Source organism: Anser anser (genome assembly GCF_964211835.1).
Source record: "Anser anser genome assembly, chromosome: 2".
Lineage (NCBI taxonomy): Eukaryota > Metazoa > Chordata > Aves > Anseriformes > Anatidae > Anser > Anser anser.
In genome coordinates, this window is record NC_139721.1 from 154,414,252 (window position 1) to 154,432,982 (window position 18,731).

Here is an 18,731-nt window from a genome sequence, read left to right on the forward strand (position 1 = left end):
GTCTGCAGGCTGGCTAAGCCAAAGCAGTTAAAAACCTCATCATGAAGGCTGCTCAAGCTAAGCCAACAGACTGCAGTGAAGTGGACAAAGATTGATCACAAAACCATTCTACTGCTCCCCCTACAAACACAGCAGCTTCTAGAAGCCCCAAATAAATATACTTAAAAGTAAAATCAAGATATTTTTGTTTAAATTAGCAAGATGTTATATTTCCTAAATCAAATGATGCAAGTCCTAGCAGTGCCAAGCCTTACAAGTGCTTATTCCTCCTTGCTGCGTGCCCTCTAAGATGCTTTGGCATTCAATAATTCGTCACTGCAGACAACCAAGCTGAAAGAAGTAGCATGGTTACCCTGCACCCTCCCTATTTTATTTCAGATTATGAACTTCAGCATCTTGGAGGACAATAGTAATAGCGTTCTGTAGCAGTAACGCATACTTACGTCAGTTGGCAAAACAGCTAGATTGTTTTTCTTAAACCCTATAACCCACGCTGGAAACCCTTCTAAAAGTTAATCTTACAGATTCAGTTTAGGATTATTATTTTCTTTTTTAATACCACTGAGTATGCATGACTGACTGTTAGTTATGCAACCATAACGACTGTCCTTTTCAAGAAAGATTCCTGCATAATGTGAATACAGAGAATCCATGGCAAACGTGACTTGATCGTAAAACTTTAATAGTAAAAAAAAGTGTAAAACCAAACACACCGATGAAAACCGATGAAAAACTTATCAGTAAGAATGAGAATTTAAGTGTTCAAATTCAGAATAGTGCAAATTTTCTTCACTCCCCTCCCACCTCTTCCAAACTTAAATCACTTTGGTTCAGGTACCTCTAAATATTGGCAAAAAATGAACTTTTGACTTACATTTTTTGGCTGCATTATTTTTAACACATACAGATCTAGCTTCAGGCTTTACAAATAAATCTTAAATACTTCTTTATCAATCAAATACATGTAGAGATCAGTCATCTTATATATGGTTTTATGAAGTTTTGGAAATGGTTTTAAGATGGTTGCAAAATTGTCTCTCCAGCAGGTAGCACACTTATTAAAGTATCTGAGCTGATCCAATCCTGATCTGAAGACTTATGTGATTATATTTTTAGGTTTTAAGAATTTGAGAAAAGGATCTTATGCCAGTGAAATTACTCTTAATTCACACCAAAGCAAGATTAGAATTGGGGGCTGTTTTGTAATACCGTCTTTGTGCTAATCTGTTCCTCCTATACAGAAGCACAAGCAGCAGTTATAGCATTCCCGTAGAAGAGTGAAAACAGCCAGGATGCTGCTACCTTGCCTCAACATCTTTTTTGCCGGGTCAGTCTTTAACAGATGCCTCTAATTATATCAGAACCCATGTAAGAGTGGAAACAAACACACGAAAAATGTAGAATACAAAAAGGCAAATGCAGAAAAGTTTACAAGTACACCATAACCACAAAATTGGAGTATTTCTAAAAATTTGGGTTTGATGAAAGGTACAACAAAACTAGCTCTACTATTACTAGTTAAATAAATTATTGCTCCATTTGACTCCATGCAGCATTGAAATGAACTCAGAACCTTCTTCTCTTTAATCTGTCATAAAAAATGATCGCTATGTAAGAGAATACAAGGCTCAGATTTTTACTGTACATTGCACTTCAATTTTAAGACCTAATACTTGCTATTTAGGTCTACTATGGTCTAAGCTATCAAACGAATACATTGTGCTCACAGAACTATGTATTAAGAAACACCAAACGTTTAATGTAGTGACATAAGCACTTTTCTCTTTCTTTTTTTACACATGGCAATCACAGATTGCAAGTTCTATAGGGTTGTGAAAAAAACAAGTAGTGATCTCTTTTATAAACTGAACTAAGAAAACAAGCTGTTCAAAATTCTTCACGTGCAGTTTAAGTCACATTTTAGGCTTGCTTCTGTTTCCAATGTTTTTAGTCAAAACCCTCACTCAAACAGATGCAAGATCAAAAACAGCTGTAGGAGGAAACTGCAGATCTTCCGAGGAGTTGGGGCCGCATCCTCACTAACCACAAGCACCTGCAATGCAGGTATCTTCAGTGACACCACACATTTAAGACTCCTGAAGGCTTTCTTTGGTGAGACACTGAAGCACGTGCATACTTTTAAGCAGGAACACTTACAAACACTTACATTTTCTCCTGAATTGGGCCAGAACAAGATTTGCTCAAGCTAAAATTTCTTGATAAAGTTCATGTTGGAACAAGATTGTCTCCAGCGTTCACCTATTGTACTGAAGTAATTTAGAAGTTTCCAAGCCAGGTGACTTCAAGCCTTTCGTCCCTTGAACCCCCTCCATTGCCAAAGTCAAACTTAATGCAGCATTACAGGTAAGGTCATGATTCCTTCATAAGACTCCTAAAAGCATTAGTGCAATGCCTTTAATCTGTTTTGATCACTCTTATTTTTAAATAACCCTATATTTAAAAGATTTGGATAAATACTATTCCTATTAAACCATACTTCATCATTGTTAAGCACCATCGATCTACTTCCTTTGGGCACTGATACAGGCGCTTGTAATTAAATTTCTGTTTCAAGGCTTTAAAAAGTGGCAGCCGCTTCAATAACTTACACTGGAATCTAATACTTGGAAAACTGCCACTTAGCCTGAATGCTTGTATTCAACTTGGTGTTAAACTCTTCCAGAGAACAGCCATATGCAAATGCTTATGCAGTAAATCAGGGTAAGATTTCAAGATAAGCAGTTAATTTCACTTGGCTATTCTAAGAGTGGATTAATTTTTTTTTTCCACAAGTCATTTGTGCAGTGAGCCCATAGAGAGATTATTTTTTCTAAATAATCTTCAATTTAAAACAGGAACATGTCTTCTCAATGTTGCTTTCATGCTGGCACCGTGCTCTCTCCTCCAAGGATTTAGTCATTGTGTGGTTTCTCTGGAATACCCTATGGATTAAAAAAATAACAAAAAGTATGTTATATTTTAATACCATGTAAGAAGTTACTATGTTATGCAATATTTTCAATAACTAAAGTTAGTTGACTATTTAGTCAAATAGACAGTGACCTAGCAGACATGACTTTTTGTAAAAGCCCAACAAGGATGTACTCCATAACTATGGACAGAAGTGTCACCGTGGTTCTGTGCTGCCTCAATTTGTTCATTTGATAAAGAGCATTGGGCTTGGTAGATAGATTAATAAGACTTCTTCAGCCTTCCCCCCCATCTCAGTCTATTTATTTGCAGGAGATGCACAGCACTCACTTAACAGATATTTGTTTCATTTTTAATGGCCCTCTTTCAAGCTGACTTCAAGCAAGAATTGCTGGATTTTCCCTGCAAAGCCTAGTATCAGATAGACTTGCTCATTTCCTCCTAAGCTCCTTTTCTAGTGTGAAACCCCAGTACATCAATGTAAGAAAACATTTAAACAACTTTTATTTAAAATAGAGCTTGCAGTAAGTTTTCCTTCATTCTCTTGAGAAAATACAAATGGCCCCAGGTATTCAATGTGTTCACAGTTCTGCAACCCCCAAGCAGTAGCAAACAAATATTTGTGAGGTCCATGTTCTAAAGACAACCCTAGTTTGCCAGACGCTGAGAATGATAGCTACAACTCAAGATGTACTGCCCTCCATCTAATCCAACTGATGAGTAATGAAGGAGCAACATTAGGTGGCAACATGCAGCAAGAGCTGCAGCAGCACCTTCACCTTCTCTTCAGAAATCAAACTATTAAATGTTGGGTTTCATCAAGCTGAGAGGGAGAAAGTTACTAATAAGTTAGTAATAAGTTACTAATATATTTTATTTAAAAAAATTCTACCTCTCCCCCCCCATACACTTAGTCCTAAAGGAAAAAAAAAAGCACATGCAGATTGCATGTACTGCTGGGATTTGAAGTGGAAGTAGTGAACTTGTATTTTAAAGAATGACAGAGCAAACCAAAATTGACTGAAATTTTAAGATTGTGACTAAGGTCCTGGGAAATCTGACTTGATACCAAGTTACATCAGAAAATTTTTAGAAGAAAGCTATTAAAACCAGGTAGACTTGCCAACACTTTTTTAAAAAAAGCCTTTTCTACAAGACGTTACTATTAATTTAGTGAAACTGAGAATCAACTATGTAAATTAATCAGTGGTGGTCGAGCAACATGGCTTTTTCCCCCAGCTTGGCTGCAAGCCGTTCCATCTGCTGTATCGAGTTCTGACCATCCACATCTGAAGTACATGAGTGTCTATGCCCTGGGTTAGAAAGGTTAGGCAGAAGGGACAGAAAGCCTGTTCTAGGCAAGACAGCTAGCTGCGGACTGACCTTTTTGCTCGTTTGTAGTTCAGCCCCTAAAAACAGTTTCCCCTTTCCTAAACAGCTTTGGAGACTTGTATTTCAGGAGCTCCTAATGGATAGACATCAAGGCCCTTCCTTCAGTGAAAAGGAAAGGCACCTAAACTACTTAAAGAAGTAGAATGGTTGAATGCTTTCCAGAATAAAGGAGTTATGTAGGAAAAGAAGTTAAATTGATACAGTATTAATTATTACTATCCTTCAGTGTCTGACTGCATTTGACAACCAGACCTAAAGCTCATGCACAGTGCCAGGTTTACTGTTAAGTACCCTACAAGGAAATTACTACTTAAGGACCTAGCAAATGAGATAACCTACACTACAGCAACGCATTTATGGAGTGATACTGGAACTACATGTTAAATGACCAGAAAGAACATAAGTGCTTTACTGCATGAGCAATTAGAGCAAGCCTACCTGTCTTTCAACTTGCTAGCTACCTTAGATGTTAAGTCAAGCTACTGATATAACTATACCTAAGCTAAGATTCTGACTGGATCTGGTATACCGATTCAGGTCTCATTTAGGCTCTTGCTGGAAAAAAAGGTTTCACACAGAACATACCCAAACACTTGCTAAGACAACTCCCACTCCACTGGTAACACAGGTTGCATGTTTACATTTCAGCTCTTGGGAAGATAGGTATTAATCTCCCGATCTGTGAGTCATACCCTTAAAGGCATAGTTTGTTCTTGGAGTAACAATGACAGAAGTTATTTGGACTGCTAAAAGGAAATGCTAATTATACAGTAGTTACCATAGCCAGCTGGCGTCCTATGTTTCCTACAGTCACACCTCCTGAGAAAAATATACACGGAAGCCAAGAACGAATGTAAAGAAAATCTGGGGATGTATACCTAATAAACAAAAGGAAATAAATCAGAAACAGTGTATTATCATGTTATCATCACTTTACATACTGTTAACAAGATGCTCTAAGCTTCTCACCAGACCCAACCAACACAGAAACATAGGAGCAGAAATAGGGAGCCCAAATTAAGTCTCTTAACTTACAAGCTTTAACTAGCCAATGTCCTTGCCAGCAAGGTTTAGAAATTCTTCTCTCCTGAGCGCCAGTTGGTGATATACCAAGTCAGGAGATGTTTGGTTTGTTGGGGTGTATGGTGAAGTGACAACAGCTCAGTCTACCCCCCTCCCCTCCATGTCATCATTTAGAACAGCATGACAATAAGGTGCTTTAGACATATAAGATGCCTTATAAGAGCACACCAATATGTTAACAAGTAGTTTGCAATACCTGTGCACCCCCTGCTTTAATTAAGACAAGAGAGTTGAAATACTATTTTAAAGCGTAACTTACTGATAAACACCATTATATACAAGGAACTGAGTTATCAGAGTTGCTACAAAGGCTATCGTAATTCCAAGTCCGAGACCACTTCTTGAACGATCAAATGTCCACCAGAGACCCAGCGATAAGGCTGCTAGAGTCAGGGACAGCTGGACATTGTTTGCAAAGTCTAATTTCTGGAAAACAGATGTTAAGGACAATCCTTTTAAGTCTGCACACATCCTACTCAAACTGAAAGTGAGCATGATTTTGTATTTCTAGACACAAAATGGTAGGCATCTGCCTTTCAGACCTGCTGAGCAATTACAGCTCTTGCTAACTTTAAGTTTTCTGCCCAAGCCATCACCATTCAGCACAAACAACGCTCTTACTGAAGATTTTAGTGGATCTCACCAGTTAATTGTGTTAACTATTACATAGAGAACACATACAGATTAAAATAACATGTTACTCTGTTACACTCAGCTACACCAGCCATACAATGATGTCTGGCCCTTCTCCATCCCAGAACCCCGTAACTACTTTTAAGTTAACTATGTCATCTGTCTTAAAGTAGATATTGCACTGTATTGCAGGTCTCAGAAGTCTGCTTCCGCCAATAGCATTATCATTACCTTTGTAATTCTCCCAGGCATGAGTGGAAGAGCCAGTTTCATGGCAATACACTAAGTACATCAAGCAACAACGTCAACTAGTTGAAGGATACAGCACTTGCATGATTAATGCCAACGAAAACTGCTATGCATCGCATTACGCTGGCCCACTCTCTTTTGAACTTGTGTGGTTCCCCCAGGTGGCTGTCAATGCAGGGGTACAGCAGGCCAACAACAGCTGCAAGAGAAGCAAGACCAACTTATACTAACCATTATACTGTGATTATTTCATTATCATTAAATATTAGTTTGGCAATTAAGTGTTTGATAAAGCCTCCTAGTAGTGAGGTGCCTACCATACTACTGGAGGCAGGATGAAGAAAACAGTTGTTAGCATTCCCACCCCACCTCCCCAAGCTTTAGAAGTGAAAAAGAACAGACTTTTTCAAGCAATATTCTGTTTGAACCTTTATAGCAGAGATACATAGTGTGAAGTATCTGACTTCTAGCTCTTTTTTTCCCCCCCCATGAAGTATCATTTCCCAACCTGAGTAGAAGTTTGCTTCGTACCAGTAAATAACAAAAAGCTTAATTATAGTGAGGAATGGAGTATACCTTTATTGCTCATGTGCAGGACAGCTCCTTTTACAAACTTGATTTACTGCCTGTGAATCAGACCCTGAATTACTATTTGCTTGGACTAAAAAGTTTCTTGGCAGAGCTGCTTTCCCTCCTTCTTCTGGACTGTAAGGCAGCCTATGCTCCCATCCAAATTAAATGAATTTGGATATCAAATAGAAGCAGGGCAGAACTTAAGGAAAAAACTGCCATCAGTCCTGCATCAGTGAAAAATATCTACTCACACTGTTAGCCAGAGTTTTACCTGCGTATAGCCTTTTCTCAGCCTTATGAGAAATGGTTGCAGAAGGGAAAAGGTTAGCGTGTACTCAGTTGCTGGACACTTGTTTCATTCTTTTAAGGATTGCAACTCCATGTATTGTCACAAACCCTGATTAGACAGGGCGCTTTAATTGTTTAGGATGTTTGTTTCCTTCCCTACTCTGTTTTTCTCCTTAGACTCCTAACAAAAGTCAATTCCACGTAAAAAGAGTTACAGGAGATACTACTGTAAGTTAATGGAACTGATGCTGAAAGCCTCACTTCTTGGTGCCAGTTGCCAGGACTTTTACCTTAAGATAACAACTACATGCCAGAGATAATCCAAGCATGACAGGACTATCAGAAGCCTCATTACAGCCTATCTCGTGGCACTTAGCATGGAGCTTATCACTCATGCGAGTTTAATCAATCTTGCTCAGCACCGCTGCATTTAAAAATAGGCAAGAAAGCGCTGTGAAAGCACTTTTAACACAAGCCGTTGTCACAACGGCGTTGTTTCTCTTGACCTGAACTGTCGGCGCTCCAACCCCCGGGAGGGCATCGCGTCGGGGTTTACCAGTGCCAGCAGGCGGCCAGGCACAACGCCGCCGCCGGCCCGCTGCAAGCCCGGCGCCCCGGGGCGGCTCCACGGTGCCCGTCCCGCGGCCGCGGCTCCCCCTCCGCACGTGACTTCCTTGTTTTCGGCCCCGCCCCTGGCCTGTTCGCGCCCGCAGCCAATGGCGAGCGCCGCCCGCCACTCACCAGTTCGGCGGCAGCCAATGGTGGCCCGAGGGGGGCGGGGCCAAGCGGGAGCGCGCGGGCGCCGCTGTTGTCGTCGCGGGAACGCGCCGCGGGTTGCACCGCGCCTGCTGCTGCTTGCGGCGCGCTTCGGGGTGTGTGTGTGGGGGGGGCGAAATAAACCCCAAAATACCCAAATCGAGGCGGTTTCGTGGCGTGGGGAGCGGCCACGAGGTTGGGGCACAGCGAGCTGCGCTGGCTGCCCTCCCCACGGTGGGGGCGGGAGGCGCACACACCTCCTAAAATAACCCGCAAACAATTAAAATCCAGACATATACAGAAAAATGAGTCAGCCCCGACGCGTGCCGCTCACCTGCCGCCGTCCCGCAGCACGGGGGCACCCACCAGGCGGAGGAGAAGAGCGTGGCGATGACCTCCTCGGGGAACAGCGTCACGTTCCTCTGCACCTGCAGCAAGTTCAGCACCAGCGCCATGAAAGCGCCCACCACGAAGAGGACCACGCTCCGCTGCACCAGGTGCCGGCTCCAGTTCAGGGTGCTGCCCGCACCGCCGCCGGGGCTCCGCGCCCCGCGTCCCACCGACGCCTGCGAGGGGCCTCCGGAGCTCAGCATCTCATCCGCCTTGGTGGCCGCGTCGCCCGGCTGCGTTTTGTGCCTCCCCCTGGCAGCGCACGAACAGCTCCAGGCGCAGCTCTCCAGCCTGGGCATCGGCCTCGCCGGCAGCCCTGCAACGCGAGCGGGAAAAACAACCGGTTATAACAAGCCTGAAGACGAGCGCCACGCTACGGGGCGAGCTGTGAGGAGATGCGGCAGGAGGGGAAGGAGCCAGGCCTGGAGGCAGCAGGAGGACGAAGATCCCCACTCCACTGGGATGGGGGCTCCCGTTCTTGTCAGGATGGGGCCCCGGGGGGGGGCTCCCATTGGGGCCGGTGGGCTCCCATTCCTGTCAGGGGACAGCCCAGGGGGCTCCTATCAGGGCTGCGGGACTCCCATTCCTGTCAGGGTTGAGCCTGGTGGGCTACTGTTAGGGCCGGGGGCTCCAATTCCTGTCAGGATTGGGCCCGGTGGGCTCCTGTCAGGACCAAGGGGGCTCCCATTCCTGTCAGGGTCAGGCCCAGTGGGCTCCCGCTGTGGCCGGGGGCTCCTGTCAGGGCCCAAGGGGCTCCCGTTCCTGTCAGGATCAGGCCCGGGGGGGTCCTGCCAGGGCACAAGGGCTCCCATTCCTGCCAGGGCTGGGCCCGGCGGGCTACCGTTAGGGACGGTGGGCTCCCGTTCCTGTCAGGATCTGGCCCGGTGGGCTCCCCTTGGGGCCGGGGGCCTCCCATTCCTGTCAGGATCTGGCCCGAGGGGCTCCTATCAGGGCCGGGGGACTCCCATTCCTGTCAGGACCCACAGCTCTGAGGCTCCGACCCCCCATTCCTGTCACGACCGGCCCCTGGAGCCCCCAATTCCTGTCACGACCGGCCCCCCCCCCGTCCCTCCTCTTCCCACCGCCGCTCTCTCTCACCTCAGGCCCCCGCCGCCCAGCCTCAGCCCGCGAGGGACGGGACGAGGACACAGACCGCCCCCCACCGCCGTCCCGCTCCCGGCGCTCGGGTTTATAACCGCCGGCCGCCGCGGTCACGTCAGGCGCCGCCGACCTACCGGCGGCCGGGGGCAGCGCCGGGCCCCGCCGCAGCCGCCGCCCCGCCCCGCGGCGGAGGGGGCGTGGCTAAAGGCGGAGGGGGCGTGGCTAAAGGGGGAGGGGGGGTGGCGGCGGTGGGCGGGGCCGCGGCGCGAGCTCGCCGAGCGCGGGAGTCGCGCGCTCAGCCCGGCGGCGTCGGGTGAGGCGGGCGCAGCCAATGGCGGGCGGGCGGCTGATATGACGTGCGGGACACACCACCCGCCCCGCGCGCGGCCCCGCCGCCCCGCCCCGCCCCGCCGCGGGAGCGCGCGTCAGGCGTTACCTCATGGGGGGGGGGGGGGGGGGGGAGCGTTACCTCAGCGCTGAGGCGGCGACGGGAGGGTGGCGGGCGGTGAGGCGCCTGAGGGGTGCCGAAGGGCAAAATAATCGTATAATCACAGAATCGTAGAATCGTAACAGAATGATAAAATACATGAAATACACAATCACAGAATCATAGATTCATTAGGGTGGGAAAAGCCCTCCAAGATCACCTGGTCCAACCATCCCCCTACCACCAGTGTCACCACTAAACCCTGTCCCCAAGCACCACGTCCGACCTTTCCTTGAACACCCCCAGGGACGGTGACTCCACCACCTCCCTGGGCAACCCGTCCCAATGCCTCACTGCTCTTTCTGAGAAGAAATGTCTCCTCATTTCCAACCTGAACCTCCCCTGGCGCAACTTGAGGCCCTTCCCTCTAGTCCTATCACTAGTTACCTGCGAGAAGAGGCCGACCCCCAGCTCCCCACACCTTCCTTTCAGGTAGCTGTAGAGAGCAATGAGGTCTCCCCTGAGCCTCCTCCAGACCAAACACCCCCAGCTCCCCCAGCTGCTCCTCACAGGACTTGTGCTCCAGGCCCTTCACCAGCTTCGTAGCCCTTGGCCCTAGTTCAACCCAGTTGTGTTTCGTTGATGTGTGCAATATAACAAATGTCAATAAATCATACGAAAAGAAGGACATCCCTTGTGTATGATAAAGTGAAAAATTCGTCTAGTGTATGGCTATCCCTTCTGATCTTTCACCTATCCCAGCTGGTATACAGAGCCATAGGATTGCTGAGCCTACTGAGCAACATGCCTTTTGGACTAGGTTCTGTACTGTCTTTGAGCTGTATAAGTTGTTAGTGCCACTGCTAGAAGTCATAGAAGAGACTAATGTTGTTCTCTGAATAGTGACCAGCTTGGGATCAGACCAGTTCCACCTCTTAGTCCTTACTGCTGGACTGCCACATATGCCGACTCTGTATGTGGCTCTGTAGATGTTCACTTTCTATTTCTGTTTTATCCCCATAGTGTACCGAAGCAGTTTTGGTTTTACTCTCATATGCTAAAGTTATCTTGATTCTTCTGTCAGATTTTTTAAGATGTTGAACAAGATCAGTAATGTTTTTAGCTAGTTCAGAAGTCCCCATTAATTTGAATTTTGAGCATGCATAACTATATTCAGTTTGTTTTACAGTATAGGTTTACTTTAGTCTTTCTTCCTCTAACTTCAAGTAAGTTGAAATGTCAATAAATAGAAAATTTCTTTCATTCAAGAAATCTCACACCTTTTCCATTCATCGTTTCTGAAGTGGCTATAATGTTGATTAAGAGGTGCCTGAGGAGCTGACTGAGGAGCTGCCTTCTGCACATACGCTGCCAGTTTGGTTTTGTCGTCGTGAAATGGCGCATACCAGCATCCTGCCACACTCACCAGCAAAATGTGGTTGTGCCAGTTAATTCAGAGTTGCTGGTTTTCATCCTGGAAGAATATCCCTTTTCCTTCTTCCTGCTTCACCAAGTGTTCTTGTGTTAGTGCAGCTGGAGTTTCGCTTGCTTCTTAGCCTCATGAGTAGCTCACATGGCAATGCAGAACTGTGTTTTGCATTACACCATTCATTTCCTTTCCTTCATTTTTTTTTTCTGACCCAGTGGACCTGCACTGTAAGTTTAAGTTAACTATTTTCAGAGAAGACAGCCTTACTGTATTGTCAGCACTTATGAGTTCCTCTGCAGAAACATTTGATTTGTTCCAGGAAATCACATGCAGACTTATCACTTCCCTTCATGGCAACCGTGTACTCATTTTGAATTGACACAGGCAATTTATTTATATTCCTGGAGCACTAAGCAATACCTTCAGCAACTCTAAATGAGGGCTAGAGTTCATTCCCTGGGAAATTTTCTTCTTGAATCACTTCAAGATTTATCAACAGGACTGCAGATCTGAGATAAAATGACCCGTCTTTGTAAGAAATTTCTTTTGGAGTTGACCTAAGGGAAACAAATACTAATTCATCCTTGCTTGTGCTACATCTCTACTTTAATCAAAAAGATATCTTTCTGTATTATTTTTTTTCCCTAAGTCCTATCCATCTGGGCAGAGTTCATGTTCCCTTGTGCTGCAGACATTTGCTAGTTATTTTTCCTGAAAGAACCTTTTAAGCATTTTTTATCCCGTGTTTTCCTTTCCTCATGGGTATGTCTCCTTTGCTACCTTCTGCGGTATCTTTTTCTAACTTTTTTTTTTCTACCAGGCTTCTTTCAGACAGCAGAGACCAACTTCTGAGATGGTAAAACTTGCTGCAGCTTTGCTAAAACCGGTGGAAGCAATACGAATGCACACTAGTTGAGAACTATCCCCAAGCATATTTTTCATGAAGTTACCTGCTTAGAATGAAGGTTAAGTGCCCCATTATGATTGCGTTGCTTTATAGTCATAATGTCTTGGATTTCCTTTTCCTAAAAAGTGTTAGGCCTCTGCAAGCTTTGATTAATGCCCGAAATGTTATGCTTAACGGTTATTTCTGGAAAGAAGTGCTCAGGTGTCTCTGTGAGATTAATGACAGCTATTTTTATCTCTTTCCTTAGCAAAGGCAGCAGACGCTGGAAGTACTCAGCATCATTACGTAAATTACAGAAATGATTTCACCTGCTCTTTCCTGCTTTCTGCATTAAACTGTGACATTTCTGAAATCTGACAACCCGCGTGTCTCACAAAGACTGTGTCGTGGGCCTCTTAAGCAGGAAACTTCAGATAGGTCACTACCGAATACTAGGGCATTTTGTTTTCCTCCCTGTTCACAATAGACCAAAACCTGAGCTGGCTGCTGATACAATCTCAGAAGGCAGCGGTAGAGAATCACAGAAATAACCAGTTTCCTCTGCTGCTGAACGAGATGTGTTATCCCCAACGCTGCTCGCCCTCTGCTTCACTGGGGACTTTTTGGATTTTTATTCACCTTTCAGGCTTTCTCCGACTGATACAGAGAAAAAGAGCTTGCCCGGTCATAACCTAAACCTTAATCTCTCGTGTCTCCATAAAGGGATTTAGTGACATGCATTGTTTGATCCCTGATGCCAACTTTATGCTCAATAGTTCCAAAAATCTTTTGACACGGGCTGCAGTTGATTAAACTGAGTTCTTTGCTTTGTCGGCTGTCTTCAGCCGTAGTTGGGTGAATTGTCAGGAATCTTCACCGAAGCCTGCGGGTTGCGCGATGCTTCCTCGGAGATCCCAGGACCGCAGTAACGTGGTGCCTGCAGAATTGTGTAGCACAGGTTTGTGAAATTGCCCAAGTCCCAGCGCAGGATCTCATTAAAAGCTAAAAGGAGAAGTACAGGGAGTGATTACATGGTACAATAAGCAGTATGCAAAAAGTATGGACTGGTGACAAGACGAACCCCAGCCAGAACACTTCAGGCGTGTAAAACAAAGGGGTAAAGCAAAGTGTGTTGGTGGTTAGTATATAATAACGTGAGTCATCCGCAGTGAGCAGAACTTAAAAACTCGGCTGCTTGTGTATAATCTGAGGGTGACAAACTCAAGTTGGAGTCTTAACATGGAAATTAAACCCTAAGATATCCTAACAAAGCCATTCCTTTGTGCAGTTAATAATATCGTATCGGGCATATGACAAATGTTAATTGAAGTTTTTTTGTTTAGTTGCAGACATTTCTCTAGCTGTGTTTCTTCCAGAACAAAACAGAAAGAACAATTATATGTAGGCTGCAGTCTTCAAGTGTCTATAAATTCATCTAACAACTATCATATAATTAGCTAATCAACATCCCACATGCAGCTGTGGGCACTGACTCACTGTCAATGAACCTCTGTCCTGACACAAAGACAGCGTCTTTGTTTCAACTTCATTCATCACTGTCCTCCTGCGTATTTATGGAGCAGCTAGTTCAGTGAGTTCAGGCTTGATAGTCAACATGGTGGTTTGATCTAAGCTTCATTAGGAAAAAAAATACTATTTGTTGGTTATACTGTACAAAAAGTTTCTTTTTTTTTTTTTTGATGGCATTAGCAGGTTTTTGAGGCTGGTGTGAGCAGTGTTACTCACCATTGCAAACACTTCTGTCCAGGCGTGGTTAAAAATTGCTGGAATTCTGTGGGTTTGTTTGTTTGTTTTTTACATTAGCTGCGGCATAAAAAGCAGGACACTATAAGGAGTGTGTTTCCTTAAAAGCAAAATTATTGGCTGTAATGCCCTTGTAAATGAACAGCTAGTCAATCATCACGTGAGGGAACATCCAGTTTTTTATGAGTAGTCCAAGTCACGATAGTCTAAAGCACGGGTGAAATAAACAACAGATGTACCATGTTAAAAAAAAAAAAGAAAGAAAAAAAGAGCAACAAACCAAAACTAACAGAAGGAACATTGCCTTTTATATAGATTATTTCTTGATGGGAGCATTATTTGCCCAGAGAAGAACGCAGAGGAGTACATTTCTATCACTGGTCCTTATAAAACATCAAGTGTTGTAAAAGGGCTTCTCCAAGGTGTATGTGCAGGCCTGTCCACGGCTAGTTGTGAGCTCAAATGTTTTTCACTTCTTTAATGACCTGGGGCTTGGTCATTCCCTTCTACAATGCAAACAGAATTTCCTCGAGGAAATTATTGCACATTACTGCAATGTGCAGTAAGTTCCCCTTACAGTGCCCTCTTCTTGTGGTACACAATTCCAGCACTTTTTGCCATCTCGTGGTGGAAACCTTCGCATTTTTGTCACTAAAATGGGTAGAGGGACTGTTCCCATCTAGGAGGGCTGGCTGCAGCCTTGGTGCCTGATGAGACAGGAAAGATCTGAATCAGATGAGCTCTCCTCTGCTCTGCCACTTCCTTGTCTGGCCTTACTGTAGTAATAACTGTAAATAGCAGAGCTGTAGCTACCGAGCACAGACTCAGTGTCACACACCGTGGTTATGTATCTACATCCTCATGGACCTTAAACTCTGGGCCACAATGGTCGAGAGTTTTAGAGCTACTGCTAGAGTATGGGAAACACTTTCTTCTAGAGCTCTACATATAGGATTGTGCTGTCCATTCACATTGTGTTATTTATTTTATTATTTTATTTTATTTTATTTTATTTTATTTTATTTTATTTTATTTTATTTTATTTTATTTTATTTTATTTTATTTTATTTTATTTTATTTTATTTTATTTTATTTTATTTTATTTTATTTTATTTTATTTCTTTATTTTATTTTAAAATACATATATTAAAGACATATATAGCTCATCAAGGACTCACTATAACTACCTGAAAGCAGCCCGAGGAGATGCCTGAACGCTTCCAGTGCCTCTTCCAGGCTGTGTGAATATGTAGAGTTAAGCTCACCTTGAAGTACGAGCGATTAAGTTTGATTTTTTCTCCCATCATAGTGTAGACTCATATATTCAGAGAGCAGTCTTACCTTTGAACAGGGCACTGGGAAAACCTTAGCCATGTAAATCTCAGGATACAGCCAGGAAGACCAATGCATTAGAGAGAGAACTTGGGCACACATTACTGCATGGTGTGATACGAACACGTGGCTTCCCTGTTGCATCATGGTTAGAGCTACCGTTCAGACACTTTTCAGACAAAATAGTGCTACTGTTTTGCCGCTTTTCAGACAAAATGTCGAGATTCCTGTTTCGGTGATGACATCAAGAGTAATCTGAAATGCAGTGCACTCTACCTGGGTGGTGAGAATTGCTGTCAGGTATATTTTCAGGCCGCCGAACTGAACTTTAAGTTTAAAAAGTGCAGCACACGGGGAGCCTACCATTTTGCCTGGGGCGATAGTTTAGAAACTGCTGAGGCCAGGATGTGCTGAAAAATGCATTTACTTAGAGCCAAACCCTTCAGCTTTTACTCATAAGAGGACACGCTTTACTTGTAATAGTGAGATCAGGCCACCTGCATGTAAACTCAAGGACATAATTATATGCTAAGGTAACTCCTGCTATTGTTGTAATGTATGGTTGGTCCTTATAGGACTGCTTCAGCTGTATGCCATAGTAAATTTTACTTTTTTTTTTTTTTTCCCAGACACTGCTAACAGAGTCATCGTAAATCCAAAACTAGCTTAGGATCCTGCAGATTTCATCTTGTTAATGATCTGAGCGGCACGCCACCAGCTTCACTGTATTTTTCAGGCTTACTGGATTTCAAAACACAGGAGAGCAGCGTGCATGGTGTAGGAACATGCACCGCGCCCACTCAGCCTGCTGGGATTAACGCACCTGATGGCAGTGCCTCTGTTCGAGCCCAGCTCCTTGCAGTTCCTTTGCAGGCAGCCAAGTGAGTGAATTCGTACCTCCACAGGGCTGCTGAGATCTGACTTTGAACTGGCCTTGGGAGGTGCCTGGCTCCTCCAACTGCAGCGAAAGCTTTTGCTTTCTGTATTCAGCAGTAAATGAAGGATGGATTCGAGCTCTGAGGTCAGAGGGCGGCCATACGTTCATACCCCGCTATCATGCAGGGTACTTGGTATGCCCAGACCTCATCCAGCTTTAACTCGGTGGTAAGGTTTGTTTGTGCATTGCCTCACAAGGTCGGGGGTTGGTGCCATTAATGAAGATGAGATCGGTGCCTTCACATCTATTGCAGAAGCTCAGAAATTGTGGTTGCAAAAAGACCTCATGGCAAAGAGGCACGAACCTCTTGGGTGTTACTAGTTTCTTGTGTTCCACATCTGGCAAGTGAGAAACAAGCACAAGGAATAACGAACTATACCCCCATCAGAGAAAAGAGCAGACATAAGTACAAAATGGCCCAAGATAAGATGGTTCTGTATCCAATTTTAGAAGCTATAATAGCTCTGTATCACATTTTTGGAGCTAAAAGGGCTTTGTGCCCCATGTTTAGAAGCTATCGGTCTTCTTATCAGCTAACTTTGGCATCTGCTGGACTGGATATGCATTTATTTTCCCCATATTCACTGGGGGAATCTCAGCTGGAAAAATCGAGCAGCAGCTCCTACTTCTGAATCATCAGCACAAAGATTTATGGATATTGAAGAGAACTTCCCCCTGTTTTTTTAACACAAAAAAAATCTGCTGGTTTTGCTGCTTTGTGGTTAGATGGCTGCCTGTGTTTGTGTGTGGAAATCTTTGTTCCCGCGCTGTGTTGTTTCTCTGGAATGCTATGAGCAGTTGTTTTTGTTTGCTCATAGTTGGGTGGAGCTACCTGTCTAATTGGGTAAATATTTGCAATGTTATGCTTGCATGCACAGAAGACAAAGAGGGCCTGATTCCTATTGACACCAGTGGCCTTTTACGCCCTCCTGGCAATGCAAAGGCTTACATAAAAATGATAACTACGAGGCCACAACATATGGTCACACCATATAAAGTGGATTCAGCATAAATAACTGTCCTGCCCATATTTCTTTCAAATTACAGACGGACTACTATTTTCCAGCCGGGAGGCCTTGTGGTTACAGCCACGAAGGGGGAAGCTGCTTCATTTGCTGACTTCAATGTTCAGAAGCGCTCAACTTCCACCGAGTGTTGAGAAACAAGTCACTTATTTACCAGTCTGTCTTCAGACACCAAGGGGGAGTTTTCCACAGATGTAGAAACTGCCTACGTGAACACGAAGGCCAGATAAATGGGTCCAAATGCCCGAAGCTGTTTTGAAAACTGCAAGTTCCTCATGCTCACGGAAAGTGTATTTCTATGTATGATAAATAGGTTTAAACCTTGCCAGGTGACTGTTGCATGTGTTATCATTAGCAAAGCTACAAAGTACACTGTAAAGACCTACACATACATGAACACATCATAATGAACACTCATGACTGAAGGGACTGTTAACAGATAATTGAGCCTTTCTTCGTACAAAGGATAATGAAAATGGTTGTGAAATAAGGAAAAGTGAAAATGAGCTCCACAACTCAGGTGTCGTATAAACCTGATCCTAGCTCAGCTTCTACATAGCTGCAGCTGTGAAAGCCCGGAGCTTACTGTGAACTGATTTATCTTGCCTAGTCTTGAAAGAATTGCATGGGCTCCAAGAGCCATTGCTTCATACATGCCTTATGGGGACAACACAGAATGTGCTTAGTGCCTTTCTTTAGGTCTAAGAAAAAACTTTAATATATGAGGGTTTCATTTTATTAAATATTCTTCTTGTTTGAAATTCTCACTCAGTGTTTTCTTCAAGGTTCAGCTATTAATTCTTGTCCTGAAGAAATAAATAGGAATAATTTAGAGTTTCAACTCCACAGAGTCAAACAGTGATGCTCTCACACTGGCTGGTACCATACTGGCTTCAGTGATAATTATTCTGGTGCAAAGTAAAACTTCCCAGTCTGTTTTAGGTTTTTTGTTATCACATTACATTCATCCACTCCTCCGTTCACCCTTATCCTTTCCTGCAGGTTCTAGATTTTTGTCTGACTTTACAACACATGGATTGAACCCCAGATTATGCAAGCATTTATTGACTGGCTAGTCAGCCCTATCTCTACTCCTGCATACTCGTTCCTGTTGCCAGCCCCTACCCTGTGCTCACAGATCTCTCTGTGCAATCATTCTGTGAAGCAGAATGGGGACGGCAGCCAGATAAAACTGACTGGTTTGCTCTTTTCAGTCCTCTCTGATCTAATTTACGTCTTATCCATACATACTGATTGCGTGGTGCTTGGGAATAAGCAGCTGCAGAGGAGCTCTCCTCACAGCCTCACGAGATGTTTTGTCTTCTCCGTTTGTAAAGAATGTCTCTGCAGTTAACCACCAAGCCATTCCACAAATGTTGTACCAGATAGTTTCCTGTGAGCTTGTGCCTTTCAACTGATGGCAAACCGACTAACTTTTCTGGCTTTTGGGGCTGTAAGCTCCTTTGTAGGTTCGTGCAAGTACATGGTGTTATTTCCCTGAGTCAAGCGTTACTGGAATTTATAAAAAAAGCAGA

The 18,731-nt window shown here is 44.2% G+C and overlaps 1 protein-coding gene across 1 annotated transcript; it reads right to left on the minus strand.

The window, feature by feature from the left end:
* Window positions 1-664: 664 nt before the first annotated feature.
* On the minus strand, window positions 665-9,579 carry INSIG1 (insulin induced gene 1). The gene is made up of 6 exons (XM_083824071.1): window positions 9,394-9,579; window positions 8,240-8,611; window positions 6,363-6,487; window positions 5,666-5,832; window positions 5,102-5,201; window positions 665-2,942 (listed from the first exon to the last, which is right to left on the minus strand). Exons 2-6 carry the CDS (start codon window positions 8,592-8,594, stop codon window positions 2,913-2,915), a joined length of 777 nt encoding a protein of 258 aa, XP_083680197.1. The 5' UTR covers window positions 8,595-8,611; window positions 9,394-9,579; the 3' UTR covers window positions 665-2,912.
* Window positions 9,580-18,731: the final 9,152 nt, after the last annotated feature.

Bases quoted from the DNA above. Each gene is read 5' to 3' on its own strand.
- INSIG1 (XM_083824071.1), bottom strand. From the start codon at position 8,594: ATGCCCAGGCTGGAGAGCTGCGCCTGGAGCTGTTCGTGCGCTGCCAGG. The intron at 5,833-6,362 runs GTATCCTTCAAC...TCTGTTTTCCAG, and splicing joins GCATTAATCATGCAAGTGCT to AAATTAGACTTTGCAAACAA. The intron at 2,943-5,101 runs GTAACTACTGTA...TTTAATCCATAG, and splicing joins TAGGACGCCAGCTGGCTATG to GGTATTCCAGAGAAACCACA.